This window comes from Gossypium hirsutum, chromosome A11 (assembly GCF_007990345.1).
Source record: "Gossypium hirsutum isolate 1008001.06 chromosome A11, Gossypium_hirsutum_v2.1, whole genome shotgun sequence".
NCBI lineage: Eukaryota > Viridiplantae > Streptophyta > Magnoliopsida > Malvales > Malvaceae > Gossypium > Gossypium hirsutum.
This window is the reverse complement of record NC_053434.1, coordinates 40,778,594-40,800,355: the sequence shown is the minus strand read 5'-3', so window position 1 is coordinate 40,800,355 and position 21,762 is coordinate 40,778,594. Positions and strand designations below refer to the sequence as shown.

The 21,762-nt window shown below is 34.9% G+C and overlaps 1 protein-coding gene across 1 annotated transcript; it reads right to left on the bottom strand.

Moving 5' to 3' along the window:
- Positions 1-512: 512 nt before the first annotated feature.
- On the bottom strand, positions 513-10,727 carry LOC107898377 (protein CELLULOSE SYNTHASE INTERACTIVE 1; the record flags this gene model as incomplete). The annotated part of the gene is made up of 7 exons (XM_016823876.2): positions 513-992; positions 1,105-1,221; positions 2,034-2,488; positions 3,262-5,806; positions 5,994-9,051; positions 9,665-9,738; positions 10,599-10,727. Coding segments are annotated over 7 exons (6,519 nt in total), but the record flags the coding sequence as incomplete, so codon positions are not given.
- Between the last annotated feature and the right edge of the window lie 11,035 nt (positions 10,728-21,762).

Genomic DNA, 21,762 nt, shown 5'->3' with positions numbered 1-21,762 from the left:
TTGAACCCAAAAAAATTACCTAAAACCGCACTAATTACAAAATTAAAATTCTAGCACCATAACACTTACATTAAAAAATTATAACACAAATAAATAATTTGTATTGTTTCTGACACACAAACTTCAATATTTGTAAAAACTTGCATGACAAAAAAATAGGATATTGCATATTAAATTAGAAGTTTTATTTTCGAATGTAAACATTGATTTGTTAGATTAATGTTATTAGCTTAAATGTATATTATGTATAAAATATTATGAATTTTTAAAAAAAATTGATTCTGATATCAATTATGATGTTTTTAAATTTAAACTCATAAATTATTATACTTTAATTTCGAAATCATATTAACAAATGCATAAAAAAACATTCTAAATATAATTTAATTAATAGGGTGCAAACTAGTTTTAATATAAAATAACATTCTGAAATGTAAAAAGTTAGATTGCCCAGTGAAACAAAAAGGGGTGGGGGAGGAAGAAGGGAAAGAATAATTACATGAAAACATAAGTTGAATTCAAGATATCCTTATTTTGCTCTCAAATTTGACAAAGCACACACCAACAAAGAATTACAAAGCAAAAATAGCCTGTGTCCTCTACAGAAATAAATGCAAAGGAAAAATCAGATTACAAATTAAATGAATACTTTCACAAATCACTATTTTTGAAACAATAAAACATTTCTACAGACGTCAAAATCTCCGGTAGACTATGTACACTGTAATATTATGATATAAAATTGGAAAAACCAAAACGTATGTTCCCTACTTGATCAATCATCAAATTTCCGGGAAAAATAATAATAGTAATAATAATAATAATGGTGATAATTATCTCTCTCATCTTCTTCACTTGTTAGACCACTGGAATTCGATTTCCAAATTCCGTGATGGCCCGCTTTTACTTTGAGGCAATAACGTGTACTCACCAGCTACCGATCCAAGCATTACAACTCGATCAATTTGGATTGTAACTTTTCCAAAGGAACTCTGTTTTTGCAAAGAAGAATCAAATGGAATTTAGAAACAACTAGTAAAACACCCAATCTAACCATCGATAAACAAAAAAACAAATAATTCTTAATTCTTATGATGTACTTACCTTCCCCATTTTGCTCTTGTTCTTGCAAGATATGTGCAGCTTCTGGCCTTTTGGAGGACTCTCAAAAGTCCACGCAAAACTTTCACCCCACTCTGGATTAGGACCAGTTGATACAATCTGAAATGTAACAAATAAGTTAAGCATAAGTACAGATTAAACAAGGTGAAGAGATGCCAATAGATAACATACATGAGTGTTTAAAATGATTTTCAAACCAGCACAAATAGATGGAACGCATATTCATCTAGATTGTTTAAAGTTTATCCAGCAGAACCACCAAAGTTTTGGAGTCAATCGACCATGTATCGAGGGGAAAAAATCCCCTTTCATTTAATCTTAACTCTTAAGAGCTGGCTTAATGATTCAAAACCAAACATCAGTAATATCATGTAGCCGTATACTGGCAGCTTTTTAAAGAGCTTCACCTCTCTCTATATATACAAGTCACTTTGTAGGACACTAGTAGTTACGAGGGCTGTTAAGCATCCAACCTAAAATCAATTAATAATAGGTGAAGTGACTCAAACTCAATCTGAAGTTAAGATTATATTAAACTCAATAGTCAATATTTAACAGATGTCGGATTATATTATTCAACATTCCCTCTCCGGTGTAGCTCGGTAAGGGCTACATGTGGACAAACTCACAATAGGGCAACAAATGAATAGAACATAATAAACTTAGATTGTGATACTGTGTTATCCAACCTAAAATTAGTAAGCAATTTAACTTCTGTGGGACCACACCACTTAACAAGGACTAAGGAGCTGAGACTCAAAACACTGTAGGGACGTAAAGGCTGCTTATTAACAAATTGTTTAGTTCTACCAAAAACTTAGGTGATAACTTAAAAATTCAGAAATAGAAGATCCCTAATTAAAATCACAGTTACATATAAGAGGATGAAGAAGGATACGGAAGCATCTTACCTTGGTCTGCCGACGTGGAGTGTTGCCAAGAGTAAGTTTGCAATAGACACTTGGGTTTCCTACTGATTGCTTCATATTGTTACCACGCTTGATTATAACCACCAATGTCCCAGGTAAACACTGCAATAGAAATTCTGCCTTCTCCTGAAATCTAGGTGGGCCAGACTGGATTAAGTACTGCAGCAATGGAATTGCATCTGCAGCAGCAACTGATTGAGCTCTAGAAACTTCAGCTGGGCACGCTGACCAAGCTTGCCTCAGCAGAAAAAGACCATCCAAAGCAGCTTCTTGAGTTGCCTCGGAACCTGTTTTGAGGGATGTAACCAAATGGGGAATGCTAAGTGTTGCAGGCTCAGTTGCTCTCAAACGTGGGAAGTTGCTAAATAAAGAATTTAGAGCTTTTAGATACTCCTCATTGACAGTTCCACTGGCCCATAAATCCTTTTCAATAGCAGCTGTGAAATATGAACAGAAGTTAAGAAAAAGCTTGCATGGAAACACCATCTAAAGAACAACGGGTCACCAATACTACTGGAAAACAAATTGATAAAAGGAAAAATAAATTAATTTCAATGCACTGATGGTCTTGGAATAAGATATCTTGTTTGTTGGTTCTTCCTGAGGATGTTACCCTTGATAAAGAAAACTAAAGCGTATACACACACACACTCTTAGAACTGTGATTATTGCTCAGCTACACAATGACTGGGCGCAAAAAATAAGACAATTTACCATGCAGCTCATTTTATATAGCTGCAGTGCAACAACCATAACATAAATATATTATTCATAGACTATGAAAATAGGAAAACTCACAGATGGAATTATTGCATCAGTAAAATACATTTTTGAGTTCTATAATTCTGTTCACCTTATGTGATATGTTCCAGTGACACTCAAATCTTTTAAGGAGTGCGTCCACTACTACTAGCACCCACAAAAAGTCATAATGCAGATAGAACTACCAATCAAACTGGAAGCACAAAGAGAACTGAAATCCTAACAGACTGTTAACATAGGGGCTCTTTCAAAATGTTATAACCATAAGGTTTGTGAACCATACTTCTAGAAACGAAAAGAAAAAATATATATGCAATATAACCATAAAGTAGGCATGGTAATGGAAACCTTCACAAATTAAAGATGCACTTTTTAAGTGATTTCTCCTCATTTTGGCCATATACACGCACGCACACACACCGAAGTCCAACAGAGCTAGAGAACTTACCAGTTATGGCTCGTACTGTTTCACTAGAAGCATACTCTTGAATGGTATTGTTAGAAAATAGAAGTTTAACAAACATAGCAGCTTGAATGGATGTATCTGGATCACTTGAACCTATTAGATCCAATACAACCTGAACACCACCAGCCTCAGCAACTGCTCTCTTATTTGATCGGCTATACATTACAAGATTCTGCAGAGCACATATGGCTACCACTTTCATTTCTTCTGTTGGTTGGTCTTCAAGCACATTAACAAGAGCACGACAAGCTGAAACAGCATCAGCACTTCGAGCAAGTGCCTCATTCTGAAAAAGGTCACCAAGAGCCAATGTTGCCAAAAGCCTTGCCTGCTGAGCTTGGGTTTGAGGATCCAATAGATATTGGGATAGTGGTACAATTGCAGTTTTAGTTACTTTTGTTTCTCTGATCTTCACATTATTGAGTAATACTTCCAGCAGTCTTGCAGCTGTTTCCTCACACTGATGAGATCTGAGAAGTTCTAAGAGGGCCTCTATAGCACCACTTTCAGCCATTGCTTCAGCACTGGTTCCATCATCACTCTCTAATACCAGAAGAGCATTCAATGCACCAATCACAGTGGCCTCAGAGCCAGAATGCAGCAACCTTACCAAAACAGCAACAGGAACTTCTAGATAAAATTCAGAACTGAATTGCAGAATGCTAGCTAAAACTGAGGCAGCTGATTCCCATAAAGCGTGTGGGAGAGAAGGATCAGCTTGCAATATCACTTTGGACAGCTCACTGACACCACCCTCTTTTGCAATTTCGTTTGGCCATATTAGTGCAATGCTAACAAGAGCCTTTACAGCTCTCTGTTGCAAGATATGTATGCCAGAACCAAGAATTCTTATAAGGGGACTAATTACTTGTTGTATGACTGCATCCTTCTGAAGACGTTCTTCCAGGAGCAGATGCGATAGAAGCTCTGCTGCCAACTGCTGAACTGCAGGAGCAGGAGAATCAAGAAGTGGGATAAGTGGTTCTATAGCTTGGTGAGAGGTCAGTGTATAATCAGCACGACACTGTGGATGCTCCAGAATATTTACAAGGACCTGTAATGCACTATGTTGTCCATCAGGCCCAAATTCTGATCTTGACAACAACTGAAAAAGGGGCTCAACCACTTTTGCAGCAGACGGTCCTTTAGCTATAGTAGCATTATTTGTCAGTATCCGAAGCAATTCCACAAAAGCAGCACATAAGAAATCTGGCGCTTCATGAAGGATATCAAGTACGCTTTCAATTACCCCAGCTTTCACCATTTCCATCTTACAAGCAGGCCTGTCTTTCCCTAACTTCACAAGAGCTCTTGAAACAGCCTCATGAAGCATGTAATTCTTACCATCAAGAAGACCTACAAGAGGTATTACAGCACCATGTGCAGCAACTAGTTCTGCCAGTTGTTCATCATCCACAAGTTTATCTAATGCACGGACAACTGAGTGATGAGCAGGACTGAATTCAGTTACAAGGAGAGACACTAGAGGCTCAACACAACGAGCTGCAGCCATAGTGGACCTGATTCTTGTATTAGCAAAAAGAACACAACACAACTCAGCAGCATCTCCCTTCAGTTCCATTGAACAATTTGTTGAGAGGATTCTGCAAAGAACATCCACTGCGTTCATTTCAACATCAGCAGCAGCAAGTGCCCTAGAAAGATTTTCACTCAACAGCCTAACTAATGCTGCAATAGCAGCATGCTGCTCTCTCTCCATTCCAGTATTAAGAATCTCAACCAAGGGTTGAACAGCTTGCCGGGCAGTCTCCGCATTTCTGATATGGTCAGCAGAGAATAGGCTTTCTAATGCTTTAGCAGCACTAAACCTAGCAGCTCTTCCTCCGAGACGTAAGACTGCTACAAGTTGACTAACAGCACCAAATGCTGCCTCATGTCTTCGAATTTCAGCACTGCTAAATAGGATCCCCAATAGATCAGTAGCAGCTTCCTCTGTTGCATCTTGAGGGCTCAGAGAGAGATACTTAGTCAGAGCTTCTAAAGCCCCGGATTCCACCATAACAATCTTATTTGATGCACTGTCTTTTGCAAGCTGAATCAGAAGCCCAAGGGACAGGAAAGGTGCACCAGGGCGGTCCGGAATTGGTTTAAGTAGATCAACAAGGGCAGGTATTGCTTTTCGAGAAGTAGCACCAACCCTAATGTCTTCAACTCTAAATAACCTCTCAAGAGCAACTTGATCTGGGTACCGTATCAAAGCAAACTCCTCAGACAATTCAAGAAGCTCTTGTATATCAGCATCAGCACCGCCAAGCAAGGAGATAAGACCACCAGCAGCCCCTGAATTTGCAACAGATAGGAGAGTCCCTCGGCTACCATTACAGACTAAACTGGCTATTGCTTGTGCAGCAAAATATCTGTTCGCCGGAACCTCTGACTTCACCAGATTTGCAAGTACTGGTATAGATTTCATTGTTTCATGTGCCCGAATGATATCTCTATCTTGGAATAAGATCGCTAGCAATAATGCACAAATCCATATGCTGTTATCTTCCTTAAAATCAATCTGCAAATTACCGCAGAGAATCGTGCATTTTCAAATAAAAGTATGAGGGAATATAACCTCAATTGCAGAATAGGGAAACAGGGAATAATATCAATGTCATCTCTGAGAAATTTTATATATAGTTGTAAGCAACATAAGTTCTCTACTTATCAATGTTATATAAACAATTAAGAATAGGATTGAATACCTGAGCATATTGGGAAGATCGTTGGGAGATTCTCTCAGTGACAACTTCAACTGCTCCAGCTTCCATTATTGTGATTTTACTCTTTTCATCATGACAAGCAAGGACAGAAAGAAGCCATATAGCCAAATTTGCACCGGAAATAACTGATGTGCAAGCATCAGATTCCCCATTCCTGTCTTCTCCTTTAGCATGCCTACATATGCTAATGGCATCTTGATCATCATCTGCTGGATTTGCCAATGAAGTCTCTCGAGAACCAAGCATTGTAACAAGCGATTCAATTAGATATATGGAAGAATTTAATTGATTGAGATCTTCCACCATTTTATGGTGATTAACTTTTGCGGCACATATCAGAAGTGCAGTACCGCCAATTTTGACCTTTAAGTTTGTGGAATTGATCACCCTTCTAGCAATTGATGGTATGCACTCAGAAGCACTAGCAACAGTCTCTCCTAGAACAACAGGTTGATCATGGCAAAGTCGTGACAATATCTCAATAGCTTTATCCTGTAACAAGGGTGTTGCATCAGCAATGGATGAAACTATTGGAGATATGTTTTCTGGAAATTCAGCTAAAACTGCCCATGTAGGTTTTATTTGTCCACTGGCTGATTCTGATCTTGACAGAATAGCAAGAGCATCTAGTGCCTCTCCAATGGCAGCAGATCCACCTCTGGAAGATTCTAGAAAAGAAACTAATGCAAGAACTGACCCAGCACGGTTCACACAATCAGTAATGGCATAATCAACTCGCCTTGAATGGAGCAGTCGTGCTATGGCTGCTGCTGCATGAGTCTTCCCAGAAACAGTTCCTTCATGTAAAACCCTTGTAGAAGGCAGAATAATTTGCTCAGTAATCGCTATCTCCGATATCTCAGCATCCAACATAAGATTTGCTAGAGCACATACAGCCTGCTCTGCAACTTCCAGAACTGAAGAAGTGGAAAGTGAAACTAAGGGAGACATTGCATCTCGGGCAAAAGCAGCCACATCCCTGTTCTCCTTAATTGAAAGAAATATTGCAGCAAGGCAGCGACACGACTCTAATAAGATGTTTTCCGATTCAACATTTAGCAGCTTCATGACTGAACCGAGAGTTTTTACAGCAATGTTACTTTCACGCAGGTCCTTTCTGGTTTCAAATATCCCAGCTAAAGCCGATGCTGACTTTGCTTGAGTTTCTTCTTTACTTGAGCTCAATATTTTAATCATGGTCTCAATTGCATCATTTGCAGCACTACCTTCACGTGATATATCATGGAAGGGGACCACTGAAAGCATACTTCTTAAAGCATCCAAAACATACACTTTAGATTCAGGTAGATCACTGGTTAATAATGCACTGAGCTGACTGATAGTAGCAGTGTCAGATTTATGAATTAAATGGTTCAATGTCTTTGCCGCAATTTCTTTCCCATTTGAGCTCCCATTCTTAAGCAGCCATAATAGTGCAGGAACAGCATCAGCACTTTCAACACATGCACATATATCTTCACTGTGATTGCATAGATTCTTGAGGATCAATGCAGAATCTTCCTTGGCCTTCACGGAACCTGTTTCTAGAATTTGAACAAGAGGAGGAATGCCACCGGCAGCAGTAATGGCCCACTTACTTTCATCATTTTCATTAGATAGAAAGCAAAGCAGCGCAACCGCACATTCCTGTTGTTGTTCTGATGATAAACCAAGAAGTGATATCAACAGCTGAACACCTTCACGACCTTGAAGAGCACGCCATAGACTTCCTTCGTTGTTGCAAAGTGCGAGGAGAGCTCTTATAAGCTCTTCCTGAAGTTCATTGGTTGTCATTGTGATCAATCCGACAAGCAACCTTTTGGCATCAGAATTTGCTAGTTTAAGTGAGAGTATACTATTCCCATACAAACTAGCTAGCGCTTCTATTGTACGTTCTTTCACAAGGAATGGTAAGCGAGGTTGGAACTGATTAACTAAAGTCTGCTCAATAACCAGAGGATCTGATGCTCTAGTAGATTCTGCATTTCCATCATAAATCATTAAAGCCGAAGCCAAAGCCCCAAGTGTGTCGGCAGTCTGAGCAGGTGAAGAACATGACTCAAGGCTTTGACCAAGACTTGAGATGACACATGATAAACCACCAGAAATGTTTGCCAAAGCACACATAGCATTCTCCTGCAATGCTTGAGCATGCTCACCTTGCATGAATTCTTTTGAAGGAGCAATTGTAGCATTTATTAAAGCAGGAATACCATTGGAGTTAGCTATTTCCTTTCTAGCTTCTTTGCACTGAGCAGAAAGAGACTTAAGAGCACCTGCAGCCTCAGCTCTAACAGTGGCTTCATTACCAGGCCCTAACAGTTTAAGCAACTGTTTAGTAGCTTCAGCAGCCAATATCTTGGAACAAACAGATGCATCCTCCATCATCATACAGGCAAGAAGAAAGCATACATTAACTTGAGTGCTTGACTGTCCAGTTATGAGCAACTTTACAAGTATATCAACTCCTCCAGCCTGAACTGTCGCCGACCAAAATCCCTCAGTGCTGCTTGAGAGATTTTTTAATGCTCCAGTCAACAAGTTATCAACCAATTCTCCTGTCTTAAGCCCATTCTTTAGCAGCTTCCAAAGCACTGGAACAACTCCCTCAGTTGAAAAAATCTTTGATCCAACATGATCCTTGGCACCACCTTGTGAAACAGCATAGATGGTCTTTGCTGCTGCAATTTGACCTTCTGCTGAGCTGGACTTGAGGAGACCAAGCAACGGTGGTATGCAGCCCCCAAGCAAAACTTTAACCCTTAGCTCATTCTCCTTACAAAGCGAGCCCAAAACAGTTGCAGCTTGAATCTTCACTCCAAGAGATCCTGATCGGAGAAGAGAGACAAGAACTGGAACAGCCTGAGAGTGAGATCCAACAGCACTAAAAGCATGTTCACGTGTATCAATGAGTTCCAGCAACTGCCTCAAAGAATTCTCTTTCTCTTGTACAGATGAGGAACTCTGCCGCAACTGCTCAATGCATTGTGCAACACTTGCCAATGTCCCATCTGGATCCTCCATGCTACTAGTACGATCCCTACAGATGATTTAAGCATAAGATGGTCTATAAAGAATTATAATAGCTAATAATCATAGCATGTAAAATAAGTAAATGATAAAAGAATGAGGAAAGATAATATTATCTTGTACATCAATGAACTGGTACTAAACGTTACCAAAACAAATGGAGTGGTGCTAAAGTAGATACTCTCCATCAGTTATAGTTCAGAAGCAACAGGAAAAGAATACAAGGCCTATGACAGCAAACCAAAATACTCAAATAAAAAGCTAATGAGGCCTATGAAAATAGAATCCAATTCAAAGACAGTGATAAGCATTTTTTTTTTTTGGTAATAAAAGAAAAACAACTGGTGAGCAATACAGGGACATTGAACAAAAACTTAAAGGAGGTTCAACACCTCTGCTGGTGGAAATTGGTACCAGTGCTCTCCTATCCCTCTCTCTCGTGCCAAGACTGCCATGTTCTAACTAAACAGTTAGCTAAACTTTATGCTGTTTGCAAATTTCGGACTGCTCTAAATCTAGTAAGCAGCTCCCTGCCCAGACTTATCCACATTGTTCTAAACTCTTCAATGCAATGCACCTTGTGTCCTTGCATAAAAGTATGTTACAATAAAGCTCACACTAACCTCAGACCCATTTTTATAACTGAATGTGGAGTTGGCGGCTCGGAATCTTGAAGTTTTGCATCCCCATTTTTGTCCTGCAACCATGAGAGACATAAAAAAGGTAACGATGTTAAAAATTCAAATTTATTCAATTGATTATAACAAGTCATCAACAGGTGAATGAAAGTAGCCATGTAAAAATAATAAAAACAAGCTATATGATTATAGTGAGAAGCTATACTTAAGAAAGTGTATGGAAATCATTAACAAGAAAGCATTGCAGAATTTAGTTCTGAAACAATCAAAAAATATTCCCAACTCGGCCGATTATTCTAGGGCTTAGAGAAAGTTGAAAGTAGACATGCAGCATTTCATTCCTCTGTTCGTTGTTTTGGGGACAGAGATACTGGTAATTACCTGTCACATTCTAGTATGAGAAAACCAGAGAATACACATTGTCATATTGTTGCTCAGCATATGTCTTTGAACTAAACTCCATTGCTAATGGCAAACTTTTAGAGAAATGAAATGAACCGGTAGGTGTAGCATTAATGCATATTAATGACACCTTCACCTCAAAGTATATTATTTTGAAGAACGTATATTTGAAAATCACATATTAAATTTCGGAATAAGTGGCTCTTGATAAATTTCAAATAGAAGTGATCTTCAGCCAACAAATTGGCAATAAAATTTCCGAGTGTCCAAATCCAAATCTATTTTAGGTTTCATCATTGTTAGACCGCATTTCCATATCGAAGGAAAGAAGCAATCATTCTCCAATCTTATAGAAAACAAATTCTACTAAAAGGACGCATTTATTTATTAACAATGATGAAAATGAGATCAAAACACATCAACCACCTTAAACTTCATAAATGTATCATATCAATACATTCACAAACCATATCCTTTAAATCATCCCAAAACTAAGCATGAAAATTTAGAAACACACCACATCATTAGCAGCAAGGCCGCTGCCATTGTTGGCAGCGAACCTCCAAGACACTGTCGCCGCCAGCTTTGCTTTTATTGCAAAATTCGCTGAATCTTGAAAGAAAAAATAATAAACCTTAGCCCCTTGTCAGATCCAGCCGCTACGCGTCGTCAAAACATTAAAATCCCCTGCCAAAAAGTAAAAGAAATAAGTTAAATACGAATTTCTAAATAAAAAAAAGTCCAGATCAAGCAAAAATCATGATAATTCAACAAAACATTCGACTTCAAAAGAACAATAAACCAATACATCTAATACTAGTAAACTGAAAGTTCAAAAAGGGGTAGAGCAAAAGATCACATTTCCATCGCACTGATTTTGTATCATTTTCCATTAAAATCAACTGAAATTTTACCAAATTGAAAGTCAGTAGATAGCAGATCGAAGAGGGATTAAAGGAGAAAAAAATGAGGAGCTTAGATTTGGAAGAAACGACACCGAATGATGAAAATAGAAATGTAGATGGAAAAAAGAAAGAGAAAGTGAAGGCAAACCTTCAAGAGAGAGAAATGAAGGAAGAATGAGCTTAGTCTCCTTGATTTGGAGTGCTTCTATCTATCAATTTCGTAGAAGAGAAGCCAACGATGAGAGAGATATTAAAGACGGAGAGAGAGAGAAATTGATTTTCCTTTTTTTTTTTTTTTGGGTAATGCTTCTTCTACTTCTTCTTGTCTTTCTGTTTTTCGTTTTTAATTTATTTTTTTTCTGTGAAAAGAAAAAAGAGCGGAGGTTGTGTTTTGTTTTCAGTTCACTCACAGCTCACACAGCCGACGCTTTCACTGGACCACCGACAACTTGAAAGCTCTGCTTCTCGGCTCAGCTTCTTCTCTTCTAAACTCTAAAGAGCTTTTTTTTTTTTAAAAGGTATACTTATGCTCCCATTTTATAATTATTCTACTTTTAATTTTTAATTTTTTATTTAATAATTAAAGCTGAATAGATTTTAATTATCAAAATTAAAAGAATAAAAGTACCTATAAAATTTTAAATTATGGTTTATTATTGGGTATTCATCTTTCTCAATAATAATTTGAGTGTAAATCATGATTTTACAAAAAAAAAATAGGTTCAGTTTATAATTAATTTTTTTAAATAAAATTTTCAATAATTTATATATATTAATGCAGTAAACCTATTTAAAATATTTATATATTTATTAATTTGGTAGTATAATGATTTGTATTGCATAAAATTTTTAAATGTGTTACTTATGTTATATTTTATTGTTATTAAATTTTAATTGTTTAAGACAAAAACTTTAAAATATTATTTTAAAATGAAAAAGATAATAAGAAAACCATGCAGCTTCAGTTTAAGCAACCCAAGCGGCCAAGTAGGTAAGCCAGCATCTTTTTCTCTCTCTTAGTTGGCTGGAAATGGATATTCATTGGTTTGTTGTTGTTTTTCTTTTCCAAAATATTCATTGTCTTATTGGTAAACAGTAAGATACACCTAATTATAATTATTATTAATTTGTTCCTAATAATATTCCTTGTTATTCTGTTACTACCACAGCAGAAATTTTATTCCAATTACCAATATACCCTTTCCTGCTTACTTTTCTTTTTATATATTATTGAATAAAAACAATAAAAGAATAACACATTAATCAACTTTTCTTTTTTTGTAAGTAATAGTTAGACTGTCAGATATTTAACCTTTTTTTAAATTTATGATTAAAAATTAAAGGAAAAATAAAACCATTTGGCTTGATCAGTAATTTACTAAACAATTGGCTATGGAAGAACAATCCTACTCTACTGCAATTAATTCATCTGATTTAAGTTCAGCATATTGATTCTAATTTTTACACCAGAGGCAAATTCTATTGTACTATTTTTTTATATTACTAGTTTAGGTATAAATCTAAACATAAATATCAGAAAATAATTTTTTGGATAATATAATCAAATATATATTTATTAGATATATAATATATCATGTTTACAAATATATTTACTAAAAACAGTAATATCATATGAGAAATTCAAATTTCTTTTTTGGAAGACTCGAAGGAAAGTGAGAACTAACCTTGTAATCAAGAAAAGGGATAAAAGTAAAACAAAGGGCTTACGGAACAAAATGAAAATGGTCACAAATAATTTTTTAATTTTAAAATGATATAAAGGAAAAATACTCGAAAATTAATTAATTAATAAATATGATAAATATATGAAAATGGATTTGTCTTATGTGTGTTAGACATACTTTACCAAGTACAGCCACCCTCAACCATTTTGTCAATCTACAAGCGCATCACATCAAGTTATATTGTCCATCTAATAAAAATATATATTTACGTGTCGATTGACTATTAACTCAATTGATATAAATATTGTTGTCAATACATGAAGTTATGGGTTCGATTGCGCTAAAGCACATTATCCTCCCATTTATGCGTTAAGGATGGGCTATGGGTAGTTCAATTTATTGTGCCAAAAAAATTAGAACCTATAATGAGTTTATTAAAAAAAGATATTTACATTATGCGACTCAAGTGATAGGCTACCAATTAAGAGTGGTAAGTAGCCTATGAACATCTCCATTAAATACATGTCCAAAGTCACCGGAGTCAAGACAACAACTCCACCAACCAATCTCTCCCTGTTTTCCAACAACACTAAGCTCTTCCATCTCTTAGAATATCACTTACGGCAATTGGCCCGCTAGGTGAATAATCTATCTAACCCCCTCCAATTTCATTCATAAACAATTGGTTTAGTAAGCATAGACAACATGACTTATTCCAACTATGATATCCTTACCAACAAAAAAGAACATCAAAGGTTGAATCTACAACCTCTACCTCAAACTCAAACAACCCTGGACTAAACTTGATTATCCTATCAACAATCATAGCCTTAATCTCACACAAGTCATCATTACGGTCTGTACAACCCTTATAACCCATATTATCCTTACTACATGGCTTGCTCGAACCACTCACCACCTAGGTACTATGTTGCTTATCCAAACCAGTAGCCATATCCCTCCCAAACCCACCCTTACTCTTTCCTTAAGGATTAAACCTCTCAAAACACCAACACTAGTTCTCAATCACTCAAAGAAATCCAAAAAGAAAATGAAAATCCTTGAAGAACATCTCTTGACACAAGAACAACTCTATCAACAACAATAAGAAATAAATCTACACAATGAGAAAATCATTGCAAAATTAAGAGCAAACTAGAACCCCCAACCACATGCCTCACAACCAGAAGTACAAAATGAAGACACTGCCTAGTCATTTCCCTATAAGCAAATAAATCCAATTACATACCCACAATACCAACCACATATGTTGAACCCCCAATAGCTACTAGATACAAGCTTTAAGAAAATAAACACAATCTTTCAATAAGTCAAAATTGATAAATATGGAATAAAATTTCTTCAACAAACCTTATACCTTAGAAATAGCAGTAGAATACATGTCTCCAACCTTTAAAATGCTGAAAGAGGTATATGATGGTTAGAATGACAATCAAGACCACCTTGTCTAATACAATAGTTACAAGAATATTTTGAGTGCCTTTGATACTTTAAAGTGTTGAGCCTTCCCCATGACACTCAATGACCATGCAAGGTCGTGGTATCTAACTTATTCATGAATAGACTCCTCACTAACAAAACATTACTGCAAAGCCTAGTACAGTCACTTTCTATCAAAAAAAGAAGGGTGAGTCGCTCAGTGAGTTTATTCACAGATTTAATGTAATAACACTATCACACCCCAAGTCTAGCGGATCTAAGCTTAAGGCATGTAATAGTGAAATTATCTATTTGGAGAAGCGTAATCCGCCTAATTGCTTTTGCTGGCGAATATATGTGGGCGTATAGTAACCATTGTGTAAGTAAGTAAAGATTCTACTTCAGGTTATTCTACTATTTAAAGAAAAAGAATGTGTAAGAGATAAGGTAACTATGGTATGAGTTACCGTCAAATGTATAGTATGCCTTATTTGTCTGAGTATTGTGCTACTTGGGTTGTAAAGTGACCTGGTTAGGGAGTAACTAGATTGACTTGTCTAATATCCATTATGTAGGATTTTCATTTATGTTTCTCTCAAAATTTGTAGGCTATAAAAAAGGAAAAATTCTAAATTAAGTGACACTTGTTAAGTTCTACTAAGCGAGAATGGGTTATATATATATATGTGTGTGTGTGTGTGTGTGTGTGTGTGTGTGTGTTGGTGTGTGTGTGAAGGGTTTTGAGAAAGATTCTTCTTTCTTCAATATTACTCATTGATTTTTTTCTTAAATCTAATTGTATCTTTTCTCTATTAAACTGAAAGTTAAAGGTTTTGATTTAATCAGTGGTTATTCCACTTCCTGGTAAGTATTATAGCTTTGCCTATAAGTTTTTGAAAGAATAGATTATTAAAAATTATATAAATAATAAGTTATGAATACAAGACCTTGCATGGGGGTTATCTGTGATTGAAATATTAGCAATATGTATGTAAATGGGTTTTAATGGTGAATTGTGTTCTTTAAGCAATTGTTATCGTTGGGTCGAGAAGGATGTCTGAGTTTGGAGCTTCAAACTTTATTAGGTGAGTTTCTAATATCAACTCCTACAAGTCCTTCTAGATAGTTCCCTTGAGATCGATATTCTAGTAACGATGCATGAGTACTTGAATAACTCCTAAAGATATATATGTAATCTTGATGTAGCGTCCTTGTGAGTCAAGTATGTTACGAATTGTATGCATAGGTGTATGTGATTCTATGAAGCAACTATGTGTAGGTGTCTAGGATGTATATTATGATTTATGATCATGTTGATGTGTGTGAAACATGCACTGAAGTATGATTTGGTTAAGAAAATGAGTATAGCTTACCGTAATGTGTACTTATATTAGATATATGATGCGTAATTGAAAATGTGGGAGAATTGAGGTGTAATGGAGTGTTGGGAGATGATGTGATGTGAGTCTTGACACCGTAGTGGTATTCGATAAAGTCTGTCGGGATAGTAAACACGAATTTGGGTATGACAATTCTAAAAAAATTTCATGGACATGGCATATTCTGGAAAGAGCGAATGAGTTGTATTTATCTACTAGGGTTTTTTACATGTCCTAAGGTAATGATGGGTAACCTCATGCTATGTGAGTTTAGGCAAATCCATATCGCAAACATGACAGTACGTGGGGCACTTGGGTCGCATTATGTATAGCTTTTTGTGGCGCATTTTGTATAGCTTTTGTGCCATAATCTATATGGCCTTTGTGGCACATTTTTTTTAGCCTTTATGGCTCATTCTGTTGGCCTTTATGGAGTACTCATGTATGTTGCCTTTATGACATACTCTGATAAGTTTATATGGTGAATTATGCTTCACCTTTGTAGTAAGTTTTGGGTACACTCTAAGTGTTCTTTGATAGATATTTCTATGATAAGGTATGATATGTCTAAATTTATGTTGGTTTGATTAGTTTTGTGCTGCAATTGAATGAGTCTCAAGGGAAGTTTCCTGAAAAGAAGTATGTATCTATACATTCAATGAAGGTATCCGCCATGGTAATCTGTTAGTTTAGAATCAAGCATATTCGCAATTATGAAAGATATAAGTATCTATTGGTCTAAGCTGTCTATACTATGTAGGGTTAAGTTCAAGTTATCTAGAACCCGCCATATCTGAATAGTGTTGTGTTTTGTTCGAGGATCTTATAGATCTCATCTGAATGGTCTGGATAGTCCACTATCCATACAAGCATATGTTGGGTATTGAACTGTGAAATGATTTGATTGATAGTCTGATAATATCAAACATCAACATAGGAATCTGCCAAATGAGAGTTCAGATAGTAAGTGTCCACCAGTGAACAAATGTTTGTGAACGACCGTTTTGGGAAAATTGTTTACGGATATGTAAAAAGGAAATCTGTGGAAAGTGGGTGCTATAGAGATATTCTCTTAAGAAGTATATTTGATGTTTTAAGAGGAAAAAATGTAGTATTGTTTGGTAAGATATAGAGTTAGCCATTTAGTTAAACGAAAGATAACATGTTAAGGAAGTATGTGGCATATAAGCATGTGTTTTTCTGATGATGTGAAGGTATCCGCCAAAGACAAACATGGGTAATCTAAATAATCAGGATAAAGAGTTCAACATGAAAGGTTTAAAGGTAATTTGTATTTCAAATTCACTAAGTTTGTGTAACTTATAAGTGTGACATTTATATTTCAAGTATTATTGGATGGATAAGTTAGTCAAAAGGGACGATGCCAGGAATACGCCAAGGAAGCTACAGATCGAGTTATTATGCATATAATGGACTATATAGAAAAGTAGCATATTGTAGGATTAAACCTTAAAGAGTCTGTCTTTAGTAAACATTTACATTGTAAAAGATATAGTGACAAGTTTAATGTATTATATTACTTTTAAATACATTTCTTTTTTTCTTTAGATACTCAAATTTAGATGAAGTAATAAGAAAAATGTTTTAAGTCAAGAGTACTAGAAGATTATTTTGAAAATTATGTCTAGTATTGTGAAGTAACACCTAAAATCCGAATTTGGTGAATCGGGTCGAGTTGAAGGCATTACAAACACTGAAGTCAAATGGTTTACAGTTGAGTGGCCTATTCAAGCATTTATCGTAGGTGTTGATCGCAACATTTCAAGTACGCTTTAATAGATGATAAAATCAAACAAGTTATTCACCCTTTACGAGAAAGCCCATAGGTACACATAAACTAAAAAAATGAAATCGACTAACATAGAGGCGTTTAAATCCTTCATCAACTCCCCTAGCATAGATTTGATATGCCACACAAAGGACATCCCCTTTTGTATGACCACCAGAGAATCCTAGCTTTGAATACGCATGGAGGGCAACATTTATTTAGCCCTACCAACTCCCCCAACGCTAAAGATCTGACAGGCATGATTCGTAGCACCAATTGTTGGAAAAATTATAACAACCTATAACCAGCCCGATCACCGAGCCTTAATACTAGGACGCTACACCACCGTCACGCATCATAAATATTACACACTATCACATGACTAACCAAACGTCTTCTTTATTTAAAATTCATGCGAATTATAAGTCATACAATCTTTGCTTTTAATTAAAATATGCTAAGCATAAATTGAGTGAACATATAAATAAAATTAACATGCATTAGGACCACTTAGCAAAATTTCCAAAATAGTTACGTAGGTATCAATATTGAAGGCGTGGTATCGATATTTCTCTCAAGTGGTATCGATACCGCTTGAAAAATAGATACCAAAACTGCTTACTGTTTCTCGTTTAAAAACCAAATACTCGAAAATTATCTGTACCACTAGAAAAATACCGATAATTTTACCTCGAGTATCAATAATTGTGATAAAATATCGATACCAACATACAAAACTAATTTCCTGCACTTTCAAAAATCACTGAAGTATTGTTTTTAAAACAAAAATATTGATACATTCACTCCAGACCATAATAATACAACAGTTTCAAGCATATAATCCATACCAACTTAACCACAAACATCATGTATTATTCACCTCATAAAATGGGCACCAAAAACATCATAATCATGAAGAAGCAAGAAAATAATAAAACATACTTTAAGTCCATAAGTTCTAAGCAAGATAAACATGTAATCAACTTAATAGTCATAGCATATAGTCTACCACATTGCTTTTATTCCCCAAAACATAAATAATCAAATAAACACCTACAAATAGCTATTAAAGTTTTAGTTTGGATCACCCCTTGAAGGCCACACTGCTTGCATCAACACTTCTTATTTGCAAGGGTTTAAAAGGAGTAGATAAGCTTAACAAGCTCAGTGAATGCGCAGAATAACTACCACGCAAACAAATCATTATGCATTAACAACAACTAAATAGCATAATTATAACAGTCTTAACTTTGCTGTCATATTATATTTACTCATACAAAACATATTAGTTCATTTTCATGGTAATTACATAAGCATTTAAGCATATATCACTTTATATAGCAGTCATAAATAATGATAATTTGGCACTTGAGGTTATGAAACATAAAAGTGGGCACTATCACCACTCATTGGATACATGGATCTCCAACATGCCAAATGACTCATAGAGTTGAACCTGTCCCATAAGTGAAGCATATAGCTAACACTCTCTATCACACCGAACATATCTCAGTTAAGCACATTTATCACAACCACATAAGCACATTTATCACATGTTAAGCATAGGTAAGAGAACACTTACACTCGAAATTTAGAATAGGGTTTTAGGCTACCTCTAAACTCTCAATTAACACAATGAATCATTTATGAGTAGCAATTCCAAAATACTCATCGAATATACTTTCGCCAAGTAGCCTAATTCTTAAACAAGCTTTTCCTTGCCTTTGTCTCTACTCGTTGAAGGTCATATCGACTTTGACGCTTTAACAAGTCAAACCACACAAATACACAACCAACAATCAGCTAATGACTTACCTCAAACAGGCAAAAACATAAGCCTAAGCTAAGTTCTCTTGTAACCGACACCTTCGACATAGAAGACTTAGAATTCTAATATCTCGATCTAAGCTTAATCTTTTTGCATGAAGCGAATTTCATTGATCTACATATTCATCTACAAGTAATTCCCAACCTTTAAACTACACAAAATCTCTAAATTCATAGTATCGAAATTAATTGACTACAATGGCTACTATGACGAAAATTCATTAAAACTTGATAAATCTTTAACGGAACCTTAAATTTGTTTTGGAAACCTTCTAATCATGTCAAAACTAATTGAATAACACTTTGACATCATGTTTTTGCTCAAAAATCTGAGATTTTCCATTAACGACCCAATTTTTGACTTTTTTTTATCAAAACATGCAATTTAATGAGTGAAAGCTCAATTTTAAAGGCTATATAATATCTAAAATCAATAGAAAGATCAACAGTCACCTTTGATGGGAGAAAAATAAACTTTTGACGCGAATCTGAGAAAACTCACAAGTGAGGAAGATAATGAAATCAATGAGATTTTGAGGTGTTTTCTTGAAATATTATGTAGATTAATGCTATGAGGATGAAAAAAATCAATAGAATTAAGGTTTAAAAAACAAAAAGTGTAAGAAAGGAGCTTGGGGAGCAAGGGAGAACAAGAGCATATAGTTGGAGAAAACTATCGTGAAAATAAAACCTGGAGATAAGGGGTTTTAGGTTGAATTTTAAATTTTGGTCTAATTGCCTTTAAAAACTCACAAGTTTGACTCTTTTTTACAAATCTATCCTATTTTCAAAATTAAAGGTATTTAAATCTCATTCTCAAAAATTGATTTAATTAATTTTCTAAAAGCCATTGTTGAAAACACTAACGGGTACTATGATTATGAAATTCTGAACACATATGGGCTAAAATTCATATTTTACCCTTGAAACTTTTAGGCCAGTTTTGGGATGTGACAAAAATTCCCAGTTTAAAAACGATTTTCTATAATAGTGAAAAAATAAAAATTTGAAAACTTGGACGATTTATGATATTTATAGTAATAAACCTTTCTCGAAAAATACCTATGCTTCGTTAGAGACGGATCCTTGATGTTCCTAACTTTCAACTGAATGACATTCTTTGTTATTCTTGTAACATTAATCGCTTCGAATGTGGGCACGAACAATCACAAATCAAACACAAAACTAGAAATAATTTTCTTACTTTCAGTAGAAAAGTAAATTTCTTTTAATAGAAAATAGTAGAATTGTTATTCCTAGAAAATAGAATTTATACTTAGAAAATTAATTCTTACTATTTCTGGGCAGAATAACAATATCTCAAAATAGTTATTTTTTGCCCTACCAATGTCATCTATTTATAGGGAGAGATAAAAATCGTTGTTGAATTAGTAGAATACAAATAATAGTTATTTGATAGAAAAACTAGTACTTTTAGTACCTTAGTTCTACAAGGAATAAGGGGGTAGAATTGGATCTATCATGTATTGGGTCTAATTATATGTTTCTTAGACTTTTAATCCAAAACTTTATAATTTAATCCAACCCAATATAAATTTTTATATTTCCCAAAATAAATATTATTTATTAAATTATTTTTCTAATTAAATAATTTTCTCAACCCAATTCTAATTCCATTAACTCATGGAAACTTTACCGTAAAAGAATCTATGAAAAATATATTCACTGTCCATATTCAATGGGTTCATGATGACCAATTAATTTAATTCCATTTTTCATACTTCAACTATTTGATTAAATAATAATTCAAAAAACTTAAATTAATTTTCAAGTCATTTTCATACTTAGTGAGAAACAGAATTCATTTTTTAATGTAACTTATTTATCTAACTTTATCATTTCTATCCATTTCTATGCATTTGATTCTATATGCAATTCATTATGGTTTCAATGAGCTAGTAAAAGGACCAACTCAACATATATAATTAGGGCTTAAATGATTTATAATTAATTTTTTCCTTTTTACCTATTAATCATTCATTTAGTCATAAAGTTATTCCATTATAGAATCTTGACCGTGCTCTCCCCGATTACATATCATTACGAAAGCTACTCGACCAATGCTCGTCCATTGACCTTGTCATAAGTGTGTTACCCTCATAGGATATCCTTAATCTTTTTGGGATAAATTCGTTCTCCCAATTTGATCTTATTTTATCTAATAGTAACTATTACATCTTCCTTCATGAAAAGTTAATAATTATTAAATAGTTATTAAGTCGTTTATCACAAAGGCAAACGACCTGTGACGACATTTTACTTTTCATCTATCATGTAGTGACAATGAGAGGATATCATTTACCCATGCCTAGGACTATGAATTTCACTATTGTGAATGATGCAACATATTGCAGAAGTCATATACCCAATGCACCAACTTTCGGTTCCTTATCTATTTCAAATAAAGTTTTTAATTACATCAAAGTATATGAGTCACATAGAGTCCATCATCCCTCAAGATTAAGGTATGTCACACTATAAATGTTACAAGTGAATAAATCCATAAACGAATTTAAGATCTATTCTACTTAGATCTTATACGATTTAATGTTAGTCACATTTATGTCTCTTATCTTTTGGGAGTCATCCGCTCCAATGCTCAAGATGAAGCATCTCCCCATCGGACTTGATAGAT